This window comes from Myotis daubentonii, chromosome 20 (assembly GCF_963259705.1).
Source record: "Myotis daubentonii chromosome 20, mMyoDau2.1, whole genome shotgun sequence".
NCBI lineage: Eukaryota > Metazoa > Chordata > Mammalia > Chiroptera > Vespertilionidae > Myotis > Myotis daubentonii.
The window spans coordinates 10,058,805-10,074,789 of NC_081859.1; the positions used below are offsets into that span (position 1 = coordinate 10,058,805).

Below are 15,985 nucleotides of genomic sequence, written 5' to 3' on the forward strand. Positions count from 1 at the left end.
TGACCACAATTGTGCCAAACCCCGTTTGGCATTTTGCTCCTTGAACATATTCCAAAGCCAAGACAAGCTCCCTTTTCAAAAGGCATTGGCATGAGTGCCCTGGGAAAATCTACTGCAAGGTTGCAGATGAATTGATATGATTTCGTTGATTGGATCTTTTTATTTATGAGGCATAATTTATGAGCGCTGGAGAGCAAACTGCAGTGAGTGATGACTAACCACAGCCCAGGTCATAAATCAGGAGCAGTGAAAGAAATGGTGATTTTGATCGAATCTATTGAATTAGCTGTTGGCCTTCGCCAATACAGGTATTGGAAAGACCTTTTTAATATCTATTTGTCTCCCTCCTGGGAATGTGATAACAGTCTCGTTACATGCCCCCAGGAAACGAATAATTTAATAGTTTGCCTGTTAACATGCAACCTATTTACTCGAGTTATTAATTATGGGCATGGCTGTGCGTGTAGGATTTTTATTTATTTTGGATGTGAATTGTCAGGAAAATTTATTCCCGTGCTCCAGTATTTCTAAACAGTGACGTGGCCTCCTACTGCTTCTTGATATTTCTGGGTTCTTGGTGGTGTCCAAATGCTTCTTATTTTATCAAAAATTGTCATATTCCACAAGGAAGCATGTTATAGAATATTCCAAAGTTTCAAAAACCTCAGACATTTCTCTGTATCTCAAGCCTCTGAGAGGAACTGTTAAAATTCAACTCATAATAAGCAGCAAGATCTCCAGTTGCTCCAAGGGCAAGGCAGTCACTGTCACTTACATAAGGAGTTAACAGATTAGAGGCTTTTCTGTGAAAGATCGCTGATTGAATTTGGTTATTCCTAGATTCCATTTTTGTATGGGAAATGATAGCAAATAGTGTATCAAAGAGACCTCCGCTGGATCCAGATAGTGTAGAGAGCAGACGCTGACACGTTATGTAATTAAAAATTTTAAGGCAGCCGAAACCGGTTTGGCTCAGTGGATAGAGCGTCAGCCTGCAGACTGAAGGGTCCCGGGTTCGATTCCGGTTGAGGGCATGTGCCTGGGTTGCGGGCACATCCCCAGTGGCGGATGTGCAGGAGGTGGCTGATTGATGTTTCTCTCTCATCGATGTTTCTGGCTCTCTATCTCTCTCCCTTCCTCTCTGTAGAAAATCAATAAAATATTTGTTTAAAAAAATTTAAGGCAAAATGCAGTTAATTGGTCCTTGGGGGAGGGAAGAGTCAATAAAAAATTTTTTTAATGGACAATAGCATAATAATCGCTAGATATTTTAAAACTTAGATCAAAAATAGAAATATAAACAAATGAACCTAATATTTTACTAGTCAGTTATAGAATTTGTGGTTCAGTGATTTCAGTTCTTTCCTGTTTATTCCTATGGTTGGCCTGGGTTTTCTGTGACATCTTACATTGTACCTCTTTTCATGTTTACAACCAAAACCCGAGAGAAGAACGCACCTGACCCAGCCAGCGCTGACCTGCTCACGTTTACGGCCCTTCCCGGGGAGGTCCCTCCCTCTGACAGCTGTCATTGTGCGCTTGTGTGTGTGCACACCTTCACGCGTACAAGTGTGTGCTGAGCCAAAATCAGGAAGATGTTTCAGTGGAAACTTTAATCATCTTTTTTTTATTATAAGGACACTCTGCAGGTATAAGGACCCTCTGAATTAAAGCTGAGCAGCATCCGTACATTTTTCTCTTGACCATGGAATTTGTAAACCTTATTTCACCCTCCCTCCCCCATTCATGTCCCTTTTATCCTGTGAGCAGCCCATACCCAGTGTGTTTATGTTCCCAGTGATCATGGGAGGGAGTCTTGGGATACAAATCAAAAGGAGTGGCTTGTCAGTTAGGTAAATGGTGAAGAGGTAGGTAGATAGGTAGGTACATACATACATACATAGATTGAATAGAATAAGAGAAAGAATGAATAGAATAAGAAAGAGAGAAATAAAGTAGATAATTCTATGTTTGTTCATAAGATATTTTATTTCTTGATTTTTGTATTGGTTCATTGAAGTTAATAGATCCCAGCATTTTGCTCAAAATTTCCCATTCAAGATCTCTGCTTCTCTTTCCCCCCATAAAGATGGACCCAAATCTTGAGGCCATTGTTTCCCCTTAGAAATCATAAGCATAATCTGTTCGCATTTTTATTCTGAACCCTGAACTTCACTCCACTTCCTTTATCCCTTGTTTAGCTGGAAAGAGACCAAAATCCATGGCAACTTTTGGGGGAAGGACTTTCACCTCAACAGAGCAAGGCAGAGGAGATATCACCACCAGTCTCTCTTTTCCTTTCCCTCTGGGGGTTTGGTGTAACAGGAACACTGCCTTGTGGTTCAAGTCTCCTGGAATCCGTGGTGCTCATTATCTCGGCCGGCGGCTTTCCCCTCCTCGTAACTGCTTTCATTTTCAGAGTGGCTCCTGTGAATAGCTGATCCTGCTTTGCATAAGCATGTTGATTTATATGAATGCTATTTTGATCTCAAATTGATTGAATACTGAAAAGAAAGACTGGGGGGGGGGGGAAGAGCACTGTATTATGAAGGTCTCTCGTGAAAGACAAAGGCACTAGCTCATCACCCGTTCCCAGTTAGGGGTGGGGAGTTTTCCATTGCCTCGTTTTTAGAAGAGACTATTTCTGAAGAAATACAGCAAAACGATCATGTTGAGACTCAAAGTAGCTTTAAAATACCAAGGGTTAAATCCCATTTGGAAGTAGGACCCCACCCGCTCAGAGTTCAGGAAGCCATGAGGGTTAGCCCGTCTGGCAGCACCAGGATTACAAAGTCCTCCTGGTTTCTGTGGCCCTAAATCTTCATCAAAAAGGAAAGCAAAGTGAGTGAGCCGAAGCCTGGGCCAGCCCCCTGCTAGGCACTTTCTAGGAGCCATCCCTGTTTCCCCTCAGACCTGCACTTCTCTCTCTTATCGGTGCCCAGTAACCAATGGGCAACTCGCTGACGCTTTATTTTATTGCACCTACTCTATTCTCCTCCTGTTTTCCCAGCCATTGCGACCCCCGCTAAAGTTCTGTGTGCCCTTAGATCACCAGCCAAAGCCCTATTCTTAGCAAAGAAGTTGGTATCAGTATATGCTCCTTATTTTGCATATATTCTTTAAAAGTTTTTTTTCCGCTTTTCGTGTAATAAAAATGCCCCTCGCGCCACCCATAGGAAGGTATTTGCAGTGAAAGGGGGTGGTCTGGAGCAGACTGAGCAGTCAGGGACTTTCTTATCAGTCCTGAACTCTGACCTCCTCCCTAACTTCCCCTCTCAGACTGACCTTGGCCCATTCAGAAGGGATTGTAAAAGCAGCTGCAATGGTTTTTCTTTCTTTTCTTTTTTTAAAATATATTATTATTATTATTGATTTCAGAGAGGAAGGGAGAGGGAGAGAGATAGAAGCATCAATGATGAGAGAGAATCATTGATCGGCTGCTTCCTGCACGCCCCCCACTGGGGATGGAGCCCACAAACTGTGACCTCCTGGTTCGTAGGTCGAAGCTCAAGCACTGAGCCACGCCAGCTGGGCGTTACAGTGGTGTTTTGATCTGGACTTGGGTTTCCAGGAGGCCTGGCTCTCCCATTGCTGGGTTTCCTTCTCTGTACTTCCCTGTGCCTTTCAAAGCCAACCTCCATCCTCTAATACAACCTGGGCACATCTCTCCATCCTTGCCAGTTAAGAGATTTTAATCCAGAATCACAGGTGTTTGTCTGTGGAGCAGTTATTTAACTTCCTTGATTGCACGTAATTCACTTATGCATGTGGATGACATACAGAATCAAACACACAATATGTTGGAAAGAGCGATAAAAGTGTTTATCGGAGAGCAGAATTCTAGTTTCAGCTCTTGTAACTTCTGTCACTTTGAACAAGAGAACCTCAATTTCCTCACCTGTAAAATGGGCTAATGATACATTATCCAGCCACCCTACACGGTTCTGTTGGGAGGGCTAAGTCAGCTAGCGTATGTCTAAGTGTGTTGTAAATTGTAGAGTGTATAAAATGTAGGTAATTATCATGCAAATGATGAGAGACTGTATCAGAACTCTGAAAAGAGCAAGTTCCGATATGTAAGTAGGTTAGTCATCCCGTCAGCAAGGGGCTGCAGAATTGCATGTGACAGCCACCCAAGAGCATTTCAACATCAGGAGTTTTACTTTTGCAAAGGAATCCACCTCCTTAAAAATGTGTGGAAACACTCATGGGAGTTGGCCGAACTCCTAAAAACCTTTCCAATGTTTATTCTCTTGAAGATATTATTGATGCCAAAGCAAAACAAAACTAACTTCTCCATGCAAAGTACTCTCCTACAGGTTTTTTTTTTCTAAATGTCTCAGATTTTGAAAGTTCGGCATGTGTTTGTTTTTTTGACACAGCACACCTAGAAAGTGTGGACTGTAGAATCAAACCAGCTTTCCAGATGTGTCTTTAAAAGCTCATGGCAAGTTTGGATGGATAAGTGGGTGGGTGGGTGGATGAATGAATGAATGGGAAGGCAGGTGGATGGGTGGATAGGTAAGTAGATGATAGATAGATAGATAGATAGATAGATAGATAGATAGATAGATAGAGGGAAAAAAGACACCAAATGAGAAAAAAAAATTCCTGAAGTTAGACTGCTCAAGATGAAAGCTTACTAAGGAATACTGGTACTCCTAAACACGCAGACAGTCTTCTCGCATTGTCATTTAGATCTATCATTCTGATTGATCACTCTGTAGTTGGCTGTTATTGGGCCTAATTTAACCCTATACACTCACACATCCATCTACTCTGTCTATTGTACCTGACATTCTACAAATTACTTACTCATGCAAATGATGACCCGCGGCAACCTTTTAGGATATTCGTGCTTAATTATACAAATAGTTCTTGATAAATAAGATTATACATCCTTCCATATGTTGATTCCCTCCTTGATGAAAGGAAAATCTAATTTCCATGCAGATTTGGTGGGGACAGTGTTTAAGAATTGCTGAGTTTTAAGGAGTCTGCAGAGCCGTCCAGTGCGCAGAAGCTGACAAAAATCCCGCCACCTCCCGCCCAGAGACCAACAGTTTTCCATCGAGCTCAAATCAGCCACTGCAGTCGGAAACCAGGGCTCCCCAGCGAGCCCCTCTGTGTTCTCAGGGGCAAAGGCAAAACAAAGAGGAAGGACCCAAACTCCTTTGCGGTCACAGAGTTGCAAGATCCAAGTGTATCTCGTTCTGCTGTGTTCGGTCGCTATGGGTTGCCAACTGTGTTCTTTCAGCCTGAGGTTATCTTGCTGTTGACTGGTCTCAATGATTTCTCTTTGAAGGTCTGGGCAGTGAATGCAGCAGGGAAAGCCCCCAGTAGCTGGACGCGGTGTAGAACGGGACCCGCCCCCCCAGAAGGTCTCGGGGCCCCCAGGTTCCACGCCGTGTCTTCTACCCAAGCTGTGGTCAACATCAGCGCCCCTGGGAAGCCCAATGGTATTGTCAGCCTCTACAGGCTCTTCTCCAACAGCACTGGTGGGGCAGAGCTGGTGGTGAGTACTGGAGTCCCCCTCCCTCCCTCCCTCCCTCCCCCCTCCCTCCCTTCCAACTTCCTTCCAACTTCCTTCCTTCCTAACTTCCTTCCTTCCTTCCTAACTTCCTTCCTTCCTTCCTTTCTTTCTTCTTATTGATTTCAGAGAGGAAGGGAGGGAGGGAGAGAAAGATAGAAACATCGATGATGAGAAAGAATCATTGACCGGCTGGCTCCTGCACACCCCTTACTGGGTACAGGCCTGAAACCGGGGCATGTGCTCTGACTGGGAATTGAACCGAAACCTCCTGGTTCATAGGTTGACACTCAACCACTGAGCCATGCCAGCCGGGCTATTTATTTTTTAAAAAATAAACCATGATGCCCTTGCTTTATCTTCTGCTTGCTCCGTCTTTCTTACTGTCTGTTCTCAGTGGCCTGGTGATGAGCTTAGTGGCACAATGATCCCTATGAGAAGAAACAGCAGTGAGCATTAGGACACACACAGAAAATACAGAAATGCCCAGGGAGGGACTGGCTGAAGGTGGTATTCAGTGCTCCAGGGATGTTGTGAAAGTCCTAAGACTTCAGGGATACTAAAATCAAATTAATTTAGTTAGAAAACGCCCGTCAAGCGCTTCCTGCAGTAGTGGTCTATAGTGAGGCGCAGACAGGTGGCCATTGGAGGCGGTGTCAGTGTCACTATGAACAAGAAAAAAACAACCAAACTAGAGCAAAGAACATCCTTGGAATCCTCATTGTGGTGCGCCAAGGTCTCTGGCAGCACCCAGGAAACTCATCTTTCTGTTAGCGACTTCGAGAAAGTCCTAGCGCCTTGGCAGGGACGGCACAGCAGCTCCATCCACAAAGCTCTAGAGCCACGGTCTGTGTATGGACACATCTGAGGCCCATTGGGGAGACGTGCCCCATGAGCCACTGGCTGGAAGGGCCACCCCAGTCAAGAAGGCCAGCTCCTGCCCGAGCTGCTCTGGCTCAATGGATAGAGCGTCGGCCGCAGACTGCAGGGTCACACATTCGATTCCATGTACCTGGGTTGCAGGCCCAATCCCCTGTCAGGGCGAGTATGGGAGGCAGCCAATCAACGTGTCTCTCTTAGATCCGCGTTTCTCTCACTCTGTCTCTCCCCCTCCCTCCCACTCTCTCTAAAAATCAATGGAAACATATACTCAGGTGAGGATTAGCAACAAAAAAAACACGAAGACCAGCTCCATTATTCACATGGGGAGGCTGAGCCCTTGGGAGGAAGTCTCTTTTCTCGTCACTCCTACCTTTCTCAGGAATAAGGACAGATCACAGACCCCATAGAGAAATTGTGCAGATCCCAGGATCTCATCCTAAACTACTTAGACCAATTTAGGGAACAATTTGGGCAAGAGTGGAGAAGTCCCCAGAGGCCAGAGTGGCAGATACTGAAACACAATTCACCAGGTAACTCTCAGATGCAAGGAAGTGTATTGCATGTTAAAGGGAAATTAGCATATTTTCTACAGGGCTTCGTAGTCAATAAATATAGATGATGTAAATACAATCAACCCTTGATTATCTATACTTATAAAACGATAATATTAATGAAGTAAAATAATTTATATTTGGAGTGTATTGTACACAATTTTTTGCAATAATAGACAGCTCTTCTTAATTATATGTTGTGTATGTCAGTGTGAAAACTAGTTTCCAGTTTCTGATGGCTTCTGTTCCAACAAGTACTTAATAAAACCACAATGAGGTAAAAAAAAAAAAATTGCTCCAAATAAGCCAAAAAGTTTATAATGTAGCAAGCATAATGGAGAAAAAGACTATGATATTCCATATACCCACCACCCTTAGAGAAAAAGATGGACTATCAAACTCTTAAATATGTATGTAATATATAAAATATGCAATATGTAAACTATACAAATATATCAAGTATATATATTTCAAGCTCCTAAATACCCAACTCAATCATGGATTTGAGGCACTATTCAACCCAAAAATTACATGCAAATAGCAATGGCAGGACATGGGCTTGGCGAGTGTTGACTAGGAGTATAATTCAAATACAGATTTTGTTGGTTTTTTTAAAGGCATCAATTCCAAGGGTTGCAGAATTTGATCCATATTTTGTGCTTTTTGTGCCATCTTCTAATATCTTTCTATGATAATAGACAGTGTATGCCTTGTGTCTTCTGTCCTGTTACCTCGAACTTCTATCTCGGAAATCATTATTTTGGGCCTGTTTCAGTCATGCCTGTCCAAGGGGTTGGTAATTCCTTGGGGGCAAGTACTAGCCACATCCACAGTGCACCGCCCAGGCTGCCTGGCGTGGCGCCCCAGTCCTAGGAGGTGGGGTGCGGGGTGCAGCTCTGTCAGATCTGTCACTGAGGTCTGGGCCCAGCCTCATCAGCTTCTCTGTCCGCAGCTGTCAGAAGGCCCGGCCGCCCAGCAGACCCTCCGCGGCCTGCAGCCCTTCACCACCTACTCCGTTGGCGTGGAGGCCTGCACCTGCTTCAAATGCTGCAGCAGGGGGCCCACGGCGGAGCTGAGGACGCACCCTGCTCCACCCGCCGGGGTGGCCTCCCCCCACATCCAGGCGCTCGCCTCCAGGACAGCCTCTTTCCTGTGGAGTCCCCCCCTCTTCCCCAATGGCATCATCCAAAGGTAATCTGCCAGCCAGAAGGACGAATCAGCCCAAATAAGGCCTGCTTGCCGACACATCCCGCTCCCTGCTAGCAGATGCCTCTAGCCAATGGGCCAGATTTGCTGGTTTCCGTGGTCATGTCCCCTGCAAAGCATTTCAGTCATAATTCAACTAAGGATCGAAAGGAGAGCCACAAACTTGTCTTTAAATAAGAGAGATGCTGCCTGGCCTGTGTTCGCACTCACTGGAGGAATTTGCGCCTCCTCCCTCGTGGTTCTCAAGTGATCCATTCTGTAGCTTCTGCTGGGACATCCAGTCCTGTGGTTAACTCAGAATTTCCTCAATATTACTTAAAACATTGAAATGAGCCATTGTTTGAAAGAACAGAGAAGTTATTTCACTCAAAACAGTCGGAAGGAAACGATCTTTTTCATTTTTCGTGAAGGAGAGCCGTGTTCTCAGTCTCCTCTGAAAAGAGAGAAAGGTCTCACTCTGCCAACAAGGATGACCAGCCGCTGGGCGGACGGCAGGGTGTGTCCATGTGGGACTTCCCTCACCATCCCTGCTGTTCACCTCCACCAGCTCAATGAAGTGGGTCCACCCCCAGCCGGCGTGGCTCGGTGGTTGAGTGTGTGAGCCTGTGAACCAGGAGGTCATGGTTCAATTCCCAGTCGGGGCACATTCCAGGGTTGTGGGCTCGATCCCCAGTAGAGGGCGTGCAGGAGGCAGCCAATGAATGAACCAGTTTAGAGGAGAGTTACACTGATTCCATGCCCCGTTTTCTCCTGACGTGTTCGTCCTCCCTCCAGCTACGAGCTCCAGCTGCACAGGGCCTGCCTTCCGCACACAGAGGCTCCCTGCACCCCCAGCCAGACGGAGACGCAGTACAGGGGCCCGGGGCCCAGCGCCAGCCTGGGGGGGCTCCAGCCTTACACCACCTACAGGCTGCGCGTCCTGGCCCACAACCAGGCAGGCAGCGCGGCCTCCAAGTGGATCCGCTTCACCACCCAGAGAGAGCGTGAGTAGCAGCGGCCCACCTCACCCAGAGGCAGTAAGAGGGCAGTGGGCGAGGTGCGTCATGAGGGCAGGGAAAACCGTTTTATGGAAGGGTTTCCTGGGCTGCTACTGAGACGGCGGTGAAGGGGGCTGTTAGAAAGCATGCCTCATCCCCTGGCCGGGTGGCTCAGTGGCTAGAGCATCGGCCCGTGGACTGAAGGGTTCCTGGTTCAGTTCTGATGAAGGGCATGTACCTGGGTTACAGGCTTGATTCTTGGCCTTGTCCAGGCACGTGTCTCTCTCACATCGATGTCTCTCTCTGTCTCTCCTCCCTCCTCCCTTTCACTCTCTCTAAAAATAAATGGGAAAACATCCTCGGATGAGAATTAACAACAACCAAAATGCGTGCCTCTTGCACTTAATAACATGGAGATTTTAATGTACAGCGCTCCTGAGTGATGAGCCGGGCCATGAATTATTACACTCGCATTGCTGTTTGCAAGGCTCTTTAACACTCTTAGAAAATAAACAAACAGTTCAAGAAAAAGCTTTAAAAATAAATGGGTGCCAATAGGACATAATTCACCATCTAACAGTTTGGTTGGTGTGTGTGTGTGCGTGTGTGTGTGTGTGTGTGTGTGTATTTCATCTAGTCCTTGGGGCTTTGTAGCAATAAATATTGATTTGCTATGAAAATGGCTATCTACTATAGTTAATAGTGTTAAGGATCCTTTGCCTGTTAAAAGAGGGGAAAAGCAACAAAAGATGAGCTGCAGGGTTATGTTGGTGAGCAGAACCATTGTATGTTAATGGTTTTCTTTCATAAAACACTACTCTCCATTGATTTTTTGCGGGGGGAAGCAGGTGCAGTTTTGCTGAGAAAGCATTGCACACACGTTCCCACTGGTGGTCTTTTCTCCTCCAGCGCCAGCTTTATTAAACACTGAGGGTCATAGAAAGAATTCTGGCAATGCGAAAAGCAATTTATTGCTCATATGTATATATTTTTAAAGGCACACACACAGTCGGAGGTCATCAGTTTGCTAACATCCAGATTTGTTTCCCACAGCCCCCCAGTACCAAGCCCCGTTCTCGGTGACCAGCAACTTGACAGTGGTGTGTGTCAGCTGGGCCGACTCCTTCCTCCTGCACGGCCCGCTGAAGGAGTTCGTGCTGAGCGACGGGGACCAGCGTGTGTACCGTGGCCTGGACACCACCCTCTACATCCCGAGGACTGGGGGCCGCAGTGAGTGTCGGGCTTCTGTACCTCAGTGTGGAAGGCGCTCGGGCCCCTAGCGTCACGAGATGGTCACTCTGAGCCGTGGCCAGCAGGGCCTCAACGGCCACTTCAACTTTGGGTCCCTTCATGAGAACTTACACCTGTTAAGTTTTAAAGGAACAGGTACGGACCACGTGCAGAACAAGATCCACTCTGTGTACCATCCTTTCTCCTCTGATAATTCTTTTTTAATTGTTATTGATTTCACAGAGGAAGGGAGAGTGATAGAGAGATAGAAACATCAATGATGAGAGAAACACTGATGGGCTGCCTCCTGCACACCCCCTACTGGGGGTCAACCCTGCAACCCGACCATGTGCCCGGAGCAGGAATTGAACAGTGACCTCTTGGTCCGTAGATCGACGGTCAATCACTGAGCCACATAGGCCAGACCGTGATAATTCTTTTACTTTGCTATATAAGCTCTAAACTTCCCTAGTTCTATTACACACACACACACACACACACACACACACACACGCTATTAGTGCACTAATTGCAGCTCCATAATTATAAAATTAGAAATAGGTTTGCGTATGGGGTGAAACCTCACCATTGCCCTGGGATTCTGCTTTCGGACATTTTCCTGCTGTGATGCATTGTTCTAAGAGTGAGCCCCTGCTGGTGGGTGTGGATGACTGATCCCTTACCTTCTGTCCAGCCTTCCTTTTCCAGGTCACGTGCACCACGGAGGAAGGAAGCGCCAAGACGCCTCTGATCCAGTACGACCCCTCCACGGGCCTCGGTAAGCCCTGCCTCGCGTCACGTCTAGGGCACCCCCTGCTCCTTTTCCTAAAGAGACACGCGGGTGTTTGCACACATGTGCTGACACGTTACCATAGATGCTTGGAAGGAATTGTGTGAAGGGTCGAAGGAAATCTTCAAAAGTCCTCCTGGAACGGACGTGAGGCAAGGAGTTAGGGAGACTCTTCAGATGCCAGTAGTTGACTTGTAGGCAGAGATCAGCTTCCCCCTTACGCAGACCCTGCAGGGAAAGAGCTGCGTATGCGCCCTTGTTCCCCAGAGACAGTGATTTGTAGAGAAAGTCACAGGGAAGATCAGAGGAAGAGAAAAGGCTCCGGTGCCAATCCGTGCTGATCCCCGCGGCAATGTTCCAGATCCGAACCTAAACCGGTGATTTGGGGAAATTTCTGTCTTGTATCCCCCGTGAAAGATGGCGATCAACCATCAACACCGAGTAATGTAGCCAAAGAGAGAGAATTGCAACATTTTGGAACATCTTTTATTTATTTTTATTTTTAAATGTATATTTTTGTTGATTTCAGAGAGGAAAGAAGAGGGAGAGAGAGATAGAAACATCAATGATGAGAGAGGATCATGGATCGGCTGCCTCCTGCACGCCCACTACTGGGGATCGAGCCTGCAACCGGAGCAGGTGCCCTTGACTGGAATTGAACCCAGGACCCTTCAGTCTGCAGGCTGCTGCTCTGTCCACTGAGTCAAACCAGCGAGGGCTGGACCATCTTTTAAATTGAGTTCTACCCACAATCTTTGAATCTAACATCTATGAAACTTGACAATTTCAAAGGGCATGTTAGAGAAGTGCCCAACCTTTTCTATTAGCAAGGCCTTGGACGGATACCCTGTTCTACAGTCCAGTCAGTACTGTCATGTCAGATTTGCATACACACTGGTAGTTGGCTTTTCTCTTAATAAACATGTCCTATTATTCTGAAACTCGGGTGACCATTCAGATTGTTATCAAGGGTGGTTTTAGTATGGAAAGTAATAAAATTAGTTCATTTTCCCAGATGTTTCACATCTGGATGCCCCGTAAACTTCTTTGAGCACCTAACACAGTTCACCACATAGTCTGTCTCCTTTCACGGAGCAGCAGTGCCTGGAGCCGACCTCAGCTGGTATATTCAGCAACCCAGTGCCTAAAGTGGACATTCGGAGGCCCGAGGGACCCCAGAACTCACCCCGGGTGCTCCTCAGGCTCGTGCCTAAGATGAGAACTTGAACCTGGTTTTTCCGCTGGCCCCATACATTTTTTTTTCTTAGCAATGGTTCTCAAATTGAAGTGAGCGTAAGAGTCGCCTCACTGTGCTTGTCTGTTACATAGTTTCCTGGGCCCCTGGCACAGACTCGGAAGCGGAGGGCCCAGGTACCTGCTCTTTATGTATATGTATATGTGTATGTGTATGTGTATGTGTATATATGTATGTGTATGTGTATATGTGTGTGTATATTTATATGTGTATGTGTATATGTATATGTGTATGTGTATGTGTATGTATATGTATATGTGTATATATTTTTTAAATTGATATCAGAGAGGAAGGAAGAGAAGGGGAGAGAGATAGAAACATCAATGATAGAGAATCATGGATCGGTTGCCTCCTGCACACCCCACACTGTGGATTGAGCCCACAACCTGGGCATGTGCCCTGACCAGGAATTGAACCCTGACCTCCTGGTTCATAGGTCAGTGCTCAACCACTGAGCCACACCAGCTGGGCTAGGCACCTGCTCTGTAAGTAAGCCCATCCCAGTGGAACAGGTCCCCACATTGAGCACAGCCCACTGATGGGTTGAGTGCCTCAAAATGAAAGGGGACTTTGAAAAGAAAGGTTCCCCTGATGAGAAGAGGAACTCCGAGGACTGTGCAAAGTCACAGAAAATTCCGAGATGTATTGTCCGACCAGCGTGAACAGTCAGGTCTCGTTTTCATGATGCAGCTTGTTCGCTGCTGCCGTCCTCTTGCCTGGAGGCAGCCTTCCAGCAGGAAGGCCAGGCCGGGCTCCCTTCCCTCCTGCGGCTCCGAGCTCTTTCCTTTCCCAGGCTTCCCTCCGGCAGGCTGCCCTGCATTCCCCGCGTCCTCTCAGGCAAGGGGTCCACTGGGCCCGTCAGATCAACTTCTGGGGCTGCGGCCCTGCGCCACGCAGACAGGCAACCGGACTCTCCGAGGGCACAGCCAAGGTGGCAGTTTTATTGTCATCAAATAACACACATTGGTTCCTAATTAGGGGACTTCTGACCTGCACTGTGACCCCCTCTTCATCGTAGATGTGCGGGAGCAGAGCCCTGAGGCACAGGGACTCTCGTCGCCACGGAGTTGTCAGAAGTGGACTTCAGGTCACTCAGTCACATCCCTTCAAACCCCCTCCCCATTTCCTGCCCAACACGGGGCAGGAGAGGCAGGAGATGGCAGACCCACCGCCCGGAATGACCTCCCCTCCTCTCCCCGGTCCTGCAGGCCTGGTGCTGGCCACGCCCGGAGGGAAGAAGGGGTCGGGGAGCAGAGGCACCGAGTTCTACGACGAGCTGTGGTTCATCGCGCTGATGGCCGTCCTGGGCCTCATCCTGCTGGCCATCTTCCTGTCCCTGATTCTGCAGAGGAAGATCCACAAGGAGCCCTTCATCCGGGAGAGGCCGCCCCTGGTTCCTGCGCCGAAGAGGACGTCCCCGCTCAGTGTCTGTCCCCCGGGGGAGACCCACATGGTTTGTCTGAAGGCCGCCCGCTTCCCAGCACCAGACCGGAAGGCTCGCCTTTTTAGAGGGACATGTTCCCGGGGCCTCGTAACCGGGACTGGGTGGTAGTTGTGTCTGACTGAGCGTGAGGGCTGGGAGCCTAACTCTAGACCAGTGGTCGGCAAACTCATTAGTCAAAGAGCCAAATATCAACAGTACAACGATTGAAATTTCTTTTGAGAGCCAAATTTTTTAAACTTAAACTATACAGGTAGGTACATTGTTATTAACTTAATTAGGGTCCTCCTAAGGCTTAGGAAGAGCCTCACTCAAGGGGCCAAAGAGCCGCATGTGGCTCGCGAGCCGCAGTTTGCCGACCACTGCTCTAGAGCATTCCATTGATTTTGAGAGAGAGTGGAGGAGACAGACAGAAACATAGATGTGAGAGAGACACATTGATAGGTTGCCTCCCACACAGGGATTGAGCCTGCACCCGAGGTACATGCCCCTGATTGGAATTGAACCCGGGACCCTTCAGTCCATGGGCCGGTGCGCTATCCACTGAGCCACACCGGCTAGGGCGGGTTTCAACACTAAAAGGTGGAAATGAGCGAACGGTAGCCTTGTCCGCCTCCCGGGTCTCCTCCTTTCCCCGGGACACAGCAGGGAGCAGTGGGGGAGCCCCTGACGAGGCTGCCGTGCCCAAGGAGCAGGCGTGCTGGGGATGGGGAAGGGCAGGCTCCCTGGGAGGCCGGTGCTGCGTGGCTGGCGTGGGATGCAGCGTGTGCAGGTGTGTGTGTCCCGGGGCATGCGCATCCCAGGATGGCAGTGGGGTGTGAGCGTGCTGGGCTGTCACTGGAGAGGCACTAAGACTGTGCTGTGAAGTGCCACCAGCGCTGACCACCGCCTCCCTGTCTGTCCCCAGTTTGACTCCGTGGCTGACGTATCGGACGCGTGCAGCAATGTCACCCTCAAGAGCTATACCATGCACTTCGAGGTAGCTCCCTCCGTGTGCTGCGTGGGTGCATGGCCCCTGGGTGGCGTGTTGACATGAGGGGTAACGCAGAGCCCGCCCATGCTGAAGAGCAGCTAGACCTGCCTTTCCGCGCGTTCTGGGGCCTCATCAGGTTGGAGGTCTTCGAGAGCCTTTGTGTTCCTGATGTTAGTACCAGACCTGTTTTACTTCGGCGGCTGGAGCCTGTAACAAGGGGAAAGAGACGGGAGGAGAAGAAAGGGAGGCAGAAGTCCAATCCACCTTTTTATTTATTTATTTTTTTAATCCTCACCTGAAGATATTGTTTCATTGATTTTTTGAGAGAATGTAAAAGGGAGGGGAAGACAGAAACACTGATGTGAGAAAAACACATCAATTGGTTGCCTCCTGCAGGAGCCCCAACCAGGGCCCGGGCTGGGGAGGAGCCTGCAACTGAGGGACGTGCCCTTGACCGGAATCGAGCCTGGGACCCTTGAGTCCACAGGCCGACGCTCTATCCGCGGAGCCACACCAGCCGGGGCCAAGCTGCACACTTTAAGTGCAGTACGAACGTGCTCCCTTAGCGGGGCCATGGGAGGGGGCTGCTCGGGGCGTTCCACCGATCACGGAAACTTCCTCTGCAGGGATTGGCCGACACCAAGATCCCGCGGTCTGGGGCCCGCGTGAGCCTCAGGAGCAACCACAGCATCTCTGTCCTCCGGATCCCGAGCCAGAGCCAGCTCAGCCGGGCCTCCCAGGGCTCCCTGCACCGCAGCGTCAGCCAGCTGCTGGACCTGCACGACAAGAAAGTCCTGGTGGACGACGCGCTGTGGGAGACCATCATGGGCCACGACAGCGGCCTGGTGAGTGCGTTCTCCCGGAGCCTTTGCTCCACACCCGAGCGGGATGGCCTCCTGCACCTGCTGGGGCTGCCTCCCCCTCACCCGGCACAGGGCCCCCCTCCGACCCTTCACCCAGCAGCTCACTGGTGTCGCTGTGACTGTTGGACGAGCAGGGTAGAAAAGTCGTCTTGTTTTGTTAGCACACAGTAGAGCTCAAAAAATACACTCATGAGTAAGTGAAGAGACATACATGGTAGAAAGGACTGGAATCGTCATTGGCTCTGTTGTTTGCCATGAGCCCCCGGTGACTGGAATGAACAAATCCC

At 48.7% G+C, this 15,985-nt stretch overlaps 1 protein-coding gene across 1 annotated transcript in view; it reads left to right on the forward strand.

Moving 5' to 3' along the window:
* Window positions 1–15,985, forward strand: part of USH2A (usherin) — a 390,811-nt gene that overhangs the window by 373,326 nt on the left and 1,500 nt on the right. The window contains exons 64-70 of the mRNA XM_059677365.1: window positions 5,306–5,515; window positions 7,916–8,154; window positions 8,944–9,152; window positions 10,200–10,376; window positions 11,071–11,154; window positions 13,630–13,874; window positions 15,462–15,680. Coding sequence (XP_059533348.1) covers window positions 5,306–5,515; window positions 7,916–8,154; window positions 8,944–9,152; window positions 10,200–10,376; window positions 11,071–11,154; window positions 13,630–13,874; window positions 15,462–15,680 — 1,383 coding nt within the window. The remainder of the gene's footprint in view (window positions 1–5,305; window positions 5,516–7,915; window positions 8,155–8,943; window positions 9,153–10,199; window positions 10,377–11,070; window positions 11,155–13,629; window positions 13,875–15,461; window positions 15,681–15,985) is intronic.